This window comes from Austrofundulus limnaeus, unplaced genomic scaffold (assembly GCF_001266775.1).
Source record: "Austrofundulus limnaeus strain Quisiro unplaced genomic scaffold, Austrofundulus_limnaeus-1.0 Scaffold21, whole genome shotgun sequence".
Taxonomy (NCBI): Eukaryota; Metazoa; Chordata; class Actinopteri; order Cyprinodontiformes; family Rivulidae; genus Austrofundulus; species Austrofundulus limnaeus.
In genome coordinates, this window is record NW_013952423.1 from 3032277 (window position 1) to 3041494 (window position 9218).

Consider the following 9218-nt stretch of genomic DNA (forward strand, 5'->3'; position numbering starts at 1 on the left):
TATATATATAATCATATATATGAGTATTTGACTGTAGATAACAAGAGCTGCACCGAAATGTTGCAAAGATACAAAAAAAAAAAGATTCAATAAAAATAGTCAAAGACATTAAAAATGTAGTAAATTTCTGCCATTTAAAACAGTAAACATTTTGGATTACAGAAAGCTGGACTTCCTCAGACTGAACAGCTGGTTTCAGAACTTTAATGGTTTTTACAAGAAACTGAGGTGAAATTTCAGGATTTTTGGAGATTGTACCGCAAAATGATAGATTTTAGTTTAAACTGTGACCAGGTAGTTCCTCCTTGAAAGTTTGTTAATTTGTTATTATCATTGCTGCACGCAGATAATTTATTTTTTAAATCAATGTCACATAATTTCATAAAATCCTCCACACGTTACAGGATTTGTTATTGAAATCCTCGGAGGCGGCTTCCTGTTGGAGTAAAAATCTATTAGTATCATAGAAACGAGCAGGAAACAGGCGATAAGATCATAAGATATAAGGACTGATGGACGATCCATGAGCATTGAGGGTAATCATGTAAATGGAGACAAACAGTAAAACAGGAAGCTCTGACTCTCCACTAAATGATAAATGACAAACTACAACTATATTTGGTCTAAAAACACAACTCATCCTGCAGGTTTGGATGAACTCCGATTTTTTCCACTGTTATGTTTTTCGCTGCTTTCTGTTTTTAAACTCTTATTACGTCATCAAAACGGTAACAACTTTAGCTAAAAACTAAAAATGTAAAAGCTGTAGCTAAAAACTAAAAAATTGCAATAAAGTAAAAAGCTAAAAAAGTAGACAAAAGCTTCAATTAAAAAACATTTCAAAGACAGTATTTGCACAAATATAACAAACAGTAGCTAACAGCTTTAAACATTTTTTAATGAATGCATGGAGGGATGGATGGATGGATGGATGGATGAATGGATGGAGGGATGGAAGGATGGATGGATGAATAAGGGAGGGATGGAAGGATGGATGGAGGGATGGATGGATGGAGGGAGGGATGGATGGGTGGGTGGATGGATGATGGAGGGATGGATGGATGGATGGATGGATGAATGAGGGAGGGATAGATGGATGGAGGGAGGGAGGGATGGATGGATGGGTGGATGGATGATGGATGGATGGAAGGATGGATGGATGGGTGGATGGATGGATGGATAAGGGAGGGATGGATGGATGGAAGGATGGATAGATGATGGATGGAGGGATGGAGGGAGGGATGGATGAATGAGGGAGGGATGGATGGATGGAGGGAGGGAGGGATGGATGAGGGAGGGATGGATAGATGGATGGATGGAGGGACAAATGGATGGATGGATGAGGGAGGGATGGATGGATGGAGGGATAAATGGATGGATGGATGGGTGGATGGATGATGGATGGATGGAGGGATGGAAGGATGGATGGAGGGAGGGAGGGATGGATGGGTGGATGGATGAATGAATGAGGGAGGGATGGATGGATGGAGGGATAAATGGATGGATGGGTGGATGGATGATGGATGGATGGAGGGATGGAAGGATGGATGGAGGGAGGGAGGGATGGATGGATGGATGGATGGATGGGTGGATGGATGGGTGGATGGATGATGGATGGATGGAGGGATGGAAGGATGGATGGAGGGAGGGAGGGAGGGATGGATGATGGATGGATTGAGGGATGGATGGATGAGGGAGGGATGGATGGATGGATGAGGGAGGGATGGATGGATGGAGGAATAAATGGATGGATGGGTGGATGGATGATGGATGGATGGATGGATGGATGAGGGAGGGATGGATGGATGGATGAGGGAGGGATGGATGGATGGAGGAATAAATGGATGGATGGGTGGATGGATGATGGATGGATGGATGGATGGATGAGGGAGGGATGGATGGATGGATGAGGGAGGGATGGATGGATGGAGGAATAAATGGATGGATGGGTGGATGGATGATGGAGGGATGGATGGATGGATGAGGGAGGGATGGATGGATGGATGAGGGAGGGATGGATGGATGGAGGAATAAGTGGATGGATGGGTGGATGGATGGGTGGAGCTAACACCAGCTGGTATAAAATTCTTAAAAGGAAAACTTTATTAAAAAGTGAAGATATTTGAAGGTATTTTAATGTATTTTAATGGGGAAATATTTATGAAAAAGTAAAATATTTTTAAAAAGTATAAAAGTTACAGAAACCAAAACTCACAGCAGCCGTCTGCTGAATGAGCCGAACGTTTTAATTTAAGAATGACTAAAACAACACAAAGTACGCAGAAACAGTTAGACTGTAAAAAATATAAAAGAGAAACTATCAACAGGAAAACGACAGTGTGACTCAGCGTTTTTTTATGAATAAACATGTTTTTATGTTGATGTTTGCATGTTTACATTTTGCCGTTTTTGCTTTGGAGGCAACAAACTTTCAGTATTAATTTAATTTTTGTTAAAAGGACTCGCTGTGGATGTCAGGTGACCTGAGAGGAGCGTCGACTCGTCAGATGGTTTATTTAAACATCATCATCAGGATGAAGAAGACGAGACTTCGGTCCGGMTCCTGAAGTTTGCATTTTATTTGCATTTACGAGCCGATGCATTCGAGTCTCGTTTGTTTTATTTCTGCTTCTTCCTTGTTCTGCAGAATATTGGACCTCGCAGAAAAACAACAAATAAAGTCTGGCTGAAAAAATAAACAACTAAAAGAGGAATGCTTGTCACCCGCTGACGCTGAGTTACAATAAAACTCAGTATAACTACAAATAACACGACATCCGTTTGTACGAGCTGTCTGTGGCAGCCATCTTGGATTGGACTGATGATTGACAGGCGTGATGTCCACAAAGGACTTCCTGAAAGTGTCTCTGTGATGGACTGAGTTTATTAAACTATATTAAAAGTTTATTAAACTGAATTAAGAGTTTATTAAACTTTTTTAAGAGTTTATTAAACTTTTTTAAAGAGTTTATTAAACTGTATTAAGAGTTTATTAAACTGTATTAAAAGTTTATTAAACTGTATTAAGAGTTTATTAAACTGTATTAAGAGTTTATTAAACTGTATTAGGAGTTTATTAAACGGTATTAAGAGTTTTTAATCTGTCTTTCAGTTGTTTAGGCTCTGTTCAAACATTTAAATCGTCCAGATTTGTCGGTTTTAGGCAGAACTGATTTTCGTGTAAAACGTGTCCAATTGAAACCGTTTCATATATTTCTTAATCGATGACATCACTTCTGAACGAGGTCAAAGGTCACAGCCTGCCATCCTGGGCTGACAGATCCAGTGTCTATGAGAAGTTCCTGGTCCTCTGCAGAGCCAGATCAGAACACCCCCTGCAGAAGGTTTCAGGATTATATGAACAAGCTTTGTCTCCTGAACAACAGAGAGCCCTCAGGTGATGATCGCTCCTCCAGCCTCCACACAGGGAGAGGAATGCATGTCGCCCGCCACCGTTCAGGCCAGAGATTTACACTTATTATGCTAAGAAATTACGACGTTTGGTCAAAATGAAACAATTTCATGTCACAGCACTCAGAGTTTCTGTTGTGGACGACTCAGCTACTTCCACACCAAACTTTAGCTCCATATCTGCAAAACTGACTGTCATAGCATGTTCTGTGTTATGTACATTGTGTAGGCTGTACATTGTGTAGGCTGTAGAGGACAGTTTATGTTGGATTGACTCTAAAATTTAATCAGTTGTAGATATGTATCTATTGATTGTTTCCTGAATGTTTCAGTAAAATGCATTAAGTACTTCCTGAGATATTTTGCTAACACACACACGTTTAACCCCTAACAGTTATTGCTAAAGTTTTAAGCACAGATTTGGTGTAATTAGCAGAACTCAGATTATGTGTTAGAGATGACTCTCGGCTACTACCACACCAAACTTTAGCTCTATATCTGCAAAACTGACTCAGTTATACCATGTTATTGTTATTTAAGTTTTGAAGGCTGTGGAAGTTATTTGAAATCAAATTGACTCCAAAATTTAAACAGCTATAGTTCTGCATCTAATGAATGTTTCCTGAAAGTTTCATTAAAAATCACCCAGTAGTTCGTGAGATATTTTGTTAACAGAAAAACGCAGCGGACTCCTGTAGTTTAAGGCGAAGCTTCAGAAGCAAATCTCGCGCAATCACTCWGCGCTCGGAGAACAAGTTGAGGGTCAGTCTCAGCTACTACCATTTCAAATTTCAGCTCCATATCTGCAAAACTGACCGAATTACACCCATTGTTGTGTTGGCTAAAATCCCTTCTCTGTGGCCGTCATCTCAAATCGAGTTGACTCCAAACCTTTATCAGCTGTAGGTGATAATCCAGAGATTATGTTCCGGGAGTTTCATCAAAATCCACCCTGTGTTTTAGGAGATATTTTGCTAACACAAACGAACAAAAGCCCTGTTTCAAATGAACCGGAGCTGCCTTACATAAAACAGACAGCTGCTCTGCCTCAACATCCTGTTTCGCAAACTTTAGATGAAAAGTGCAGCGCTGCAGCCTCTTCCGGTGTTTTTATTCTTTAATCAAAATATCTGCTTTATTACGTGTTTATCGCCGGCTTCCTGTTTTCCTCCTCACAATAAGTAAATAAAWGTGAGAGGAGCCGACAGGAAGCGCATCGGTAGACCCGGGGACCCCTCTTTGGACCGGTGCTGTCAAACCCGTCCCTTACCTTCCCGTGCTTTCAGCAGCACCGTGTTGGCCACGATGTTCTCCAGCTCCATGTCGAGCCGCGCGGGGTCACAGCAGCGGCAGCGCCCGGTGCTCCTGGTGGTCCGCCCGCCGCTTCCCCCCTCCCGGCTCCCCGGTAGCTTCGGTTCCCTAAACACCGTCCGCCCGGTCCGCCCAGTCACGGAGGAAGAACTGAAGGCTCCGAGCTCGCCCTCCTCCCTCCCTCCGTCCTGAAGCTGCTGTCAGAGACGACGGAAAAACGAAGATGCTCACTCGGTTGTATTTTTAAATGTTGCTTTTTTTTAATGGTCGCCTCAGAAAACGCAAAAACTAATACAAATTAAATTTTACACATGATTTCAACACAAATGTTAAGCTCTAACAGACCGAAGATAATTTTTATTTAAAATTTGTCCAATACATTTTCGTTAGCTTTGGCGGCCATCTTGAATTTAAATTATTTAAAAACATTAGCAACTACTTTCAGCTACTACCACAGTGAATTTTAGTTCAAAAGGCCCTAAAAAATGACTGAGATATGTTTGACAGTCATCTTGAATTTTTTATTTGCATGTAGCATTCAGTTAGTGTTGGATTTGGGATGGCTCTCAACTACTATGACACCAAATTTTAGCTCAATATTTATAAAATAGGAATTATTTTGGCTGTTTTTTTAATTTTCTCAAGTTGATTAACTATGGCGGCATATAGAGAGCCGTTTCATTCAAAATGAAATAAACAAATACATAATTGTATATTATAAAAAAATAAAATAAATATTAAGACATGCTAAAAATGTATTTTAATTATAATGATTTTGTTTTATTTCACAGGGACACTTATTTATTTATTTATTTATTTTGAATAAAATGGCTCTCCATAGTGGCCAACTTATGTTGAATCTATAAAGTTGGTCAGCTCTCTACCACCACACCAAATTTTAGCTCGATATCTAAATATGATGGCCATATTTGAATTACGTTGGGCGACCATCTTGAAATTTTGATTAGCCTTCACAATACGTTGGCTGTCAGCTACTGTCACGTCAAATTTTAGCTTAATATTTGTAAAACCGACATATTTTTGTGTTTGCTCAAGTTGATTTTCTGTGGCGGCCATCTTGAATTCAGTTGAATCAAAAAAAGTTGGACAACTATCAGCTACTACCACAACAAAATTTTAGCCCAATAGAGCTGATAATCATAGAGTTATAGACATTTTTGTTTTAGCTAAGGCAGACATTTTTAACGTCAATTAACTGTGGAAGCCATCTTTAATTTTCCCCCAAACAACCCAAGCCACAGAAATGAGTTAAAACAAAAACTTGGGAACAAACTGGTTTGAAATCATCGTGTGGAAGTGCTGGTGTCTCGGTTTGGATTCAAAGCAAGACGTCAATAAATTTCTGTTTGTTGAGGCTCATGTGTCTTCCTGCAGGAAGTGGATTTCCCTGCCCGGATCAATAAAATCAGCACCACAGTGCATTAAAGGTGCATTAAGGATGCATTTACTGTTATGTCATATGGCATACACTGATGATAACATCTCACACACCAGGAAGAGAGTAAAAAGTTATCGATCAGCAGGACTGATTTTTGTCTCTTGGGTCATTTAATGTTTTGAGTTAAACCAAATTACCAAAAAATAAAATAGATTATTAACAAGTCACTTTGGTACATATTCAAAATGTGCACAAAAAGGAAGAAAGAAAACTATAATGGGATATTTCATGTGAATCCTGACTCTGAAAACAGGAAAAACTTTTTTTTTACTCAGCCTGACATCTAGAGGATAAAACCAGCAGCTGCAGATGTGGTGCAGCTTCCATCCAGCTTCACATCAAGCTCTATCAGAATAAGTTTTAATTAAATATTAAAGACGAACAAACACATATCTGTCATAAAAATATTATCAAATACATTAAATTCATTTTGTTAAAGTCACTTTAAAAAGCTTTRATACTTATTTTTCACTACAGAGAATACCAAATGTTAGAATCCATCCAAACGCTGAATATTGTAAGTTTTAATCACAAAAAGTAAATTGGAAACAAAATCAATGGGGCGTGGCTTCTACGGGCACGTCACTGAGCCACGCACAGCACGTGCACGGTGCTTCCTGTTTGCTTCCGCTGCACGTTGACTTTCCCGTGTAGCCCAGCGTGGAAAGGAGCATTTCAAAATGCCGAAAACGAGAAATAAGTTCGACTACAACAAGAACCGGAAGAAGCTGAAGAAGAAGTTATTAAAAAAGAGAAAACCCAGAATCGAAAAGTGAGTCTGGACCGCTGCGGCTCGTTAGAATGTCTGGTTCTGTTTGCTAGCAATGTTAGCCTGGTGTTAGCACAACAACTAGCTAATATCTGAGACTATTTGAGATACAGGTTTCCTGTGTTTGATTAGGTTAGGTAACAGACAAATATCAAGCTGATATCTAGTGTTTAATTGTGTAAGCTAACATGCTAATGTCAGCTTGTGTTTAATGTTTATTTGGGTTAGCTAATGGGCTTAATCAGACTGGTTTCCTGTGTTTACTTAGGTGAGCTAACATGCTAAAATCAAGCTGGTATTTAATGTTTAAGTGGGTCAGCTAACATACTACTATCAAGCTGGTTTCCARTAATTAGGTTAGCTAACATGCTAATATCAAGCTGGTGTCTAGTGTTTACTTAGGTGAGATAACAGGCTAATGTCATGCTGGTTTCTAGTGTTTAATTATGTAAGTTAATATGTTAATGCCAGCTTTTGTCTAAAGTTTATTTGGGTTAGCTAATGGGCTAAATCTGACTGGTTTCCTGTGTTTATTTAGGTTAGCTAACATGCTAATATCAAGCTGTTATTTAGGTTAGCTAACATGCTAAAATCAAGTTGCTATTTAATATTTAAGTAGGTTAGCTAACATGCTAGTATTAAGCTGCTTTCCAGTGTATAATTAGGTTAGCTAACATGCTAATATCAAACTGTTATAATTAGGTTAGCTAACATGCTAAAATCAAGCTGGTATCTAATGTTTCAGTAGGTTAGCTTACATGCTAATATTGTGGTACCTGGAGTTTTTGATTACTCAGAGTATAATTAAAATATTCATTGTTTTTCTCTGTAATTAGCTGTAGGTTATATTTTGACAGCTGCTGTATAAACTCACTGATTTTTTTTTTTTTTTTTGATAGTTTACTGTTTTTGTTCCAGCTCAGGACGATTTTTCTTGGTCTGCATTTTTCTTGTCACCACTTTCCAAGATTTGTATGTAAGATTTTCTTTTCTGTCAGTGCACAGATCCGAAACGCCTGGGACGACAGCAAGTCCACGTCCAGAAACCTGCTGGACATGGGTCTGTCCTTCGACCCGAACCGAACGATGCCCGTAAAGAAAAAGACGGTGAGTGATTCCTGAGAAGGTCAGGTTCAGGAATTATCCTGAGCCCAAACCCAGCTGAGAGGTTCTGATGAGGTCCTGCAGTTCAGATTTAATCCAGCAGGAGGCATCGGAGTGTCAGCGGTGATGAACTGCAGCTGATAACGTAAAACTTGTCYGATCTTCAGCTGCTTTTAAATATTTTATCACTTTAATAATCACTGATTCTCTCCTGTTTACACCTCAATGCTGACTTGTTGTTTACCTGCAGCTTCCTGGACACCGCAAAGAACCTAAACACATCACCACCAAACCCTATGTTCTGAAAAGTGAGTATTTGTTCACCGATGAATTAGTCAGTTAAACTTTTAAAGTATTTAAAGTGAACATTTTAACAATAAAATCTAGAGAAATCTGAAAACAGTTTGACTGTGTGCAGAGCTGCAGGAGGAGGCCAGTCTGCCGGAGAAGGACTGTAAGACTCTGTCCTCGGACCTGATCCAGTACGTCCAACACATGGTCCGAGAACACAAGGATGACTACAAGGTAAACCCAACATTTAGATGTTTAATGAGTTCAACACGTGAAGCTGAAGTTTTGAACAGCTCCAAGTCTTGATTTTAAAGGTTTTTTTCTTTTAATCAACTAAACATTAACCTCAACAAGTGAAGAGGGTCGTAGAGTTGGACTCCCTTATAGTCTATGTGGGTTTATGGCCCCCRGACAGGCGGTCTGTGAGGGGTGCAGGGCCCGCACACGGACCCGTTGAGCTGATTTGACGTGTCGTTCTGCTGCAGGCCATGGCTCGAGACGAGAAGAACTACTACCAAGACACGCCCAAACAGATCCGCAGGAAGATCAACGAGTACCAGCGCTGCCACCCACAGCACTACCAGGCCTTCATGAGCTCGCTCTCAGCTCCAGAACCCATGGCCCAGTAGGCGGGTCGGACCCCCCTGGTCTGGACTGGGTATCTTGATTCTGGAGTTCTGGACTTTCAGACTGACAGAGGTCCAGTTTGTGGACAAAGGATGTTTAAAACTAACGAAGCTTTTGACCCCCATCTGGACCGGATTTATCAACAACCTGCAGACAAACAACTTGATTACATCCAGTTTTAATAAAATGTTTATATAAATTCAGGAGCTTCAACCTTCTGCTTTTATTTTGAAACTTGTTTTAATC

At 39.9% G+C, this 9218-nt stretch overlaps 2 protein-coding genes across 2 annotated transcripts in view; one reads left to right on the forward strand and one right to left on the reverse strand.

The window, feature by feature from the left end:
- The window catches only part of grk6 (G protein-coupled receptor kinase 6), a gene marked incomplete in the record, with an annotated part of 25537 nt that extends 20501 nt beyond the window's left edge, over positions 1-5036 (reverse strand). Inside the window, 1 exon segment of the mRNA XM_014004067.1 lies at positions 4682-5036. Coding sequence (XP_013859521.1) covers positions 4682-4733 — 52 coding nt within the window.
- Positions 5037-6790: 1754 nt separating this feature from the next.
- nop16 (NOP16 nucleolar protein homolog (yeast)) lies at positions 6791-9175 on the forward strand. Its single transcript, XM_014004070.1, has 5 exons — positions 6791-6953; positions 7949-8057; positions 8305-8362; positions 8473-8579; positions 8831-9175. Exons 1-5 carry the CDS (start codon positions 6862-6864, stop codon positions 8972-8974), a joined length of 510 nt encoding a protein of 169 aa, XP_013859524.1. The 5' UTR covers positions 6791-6861; the 3' UTR covers positions 8975-9175.
- Positions 9176-9218: the final 43 nt, after the last annotated feature.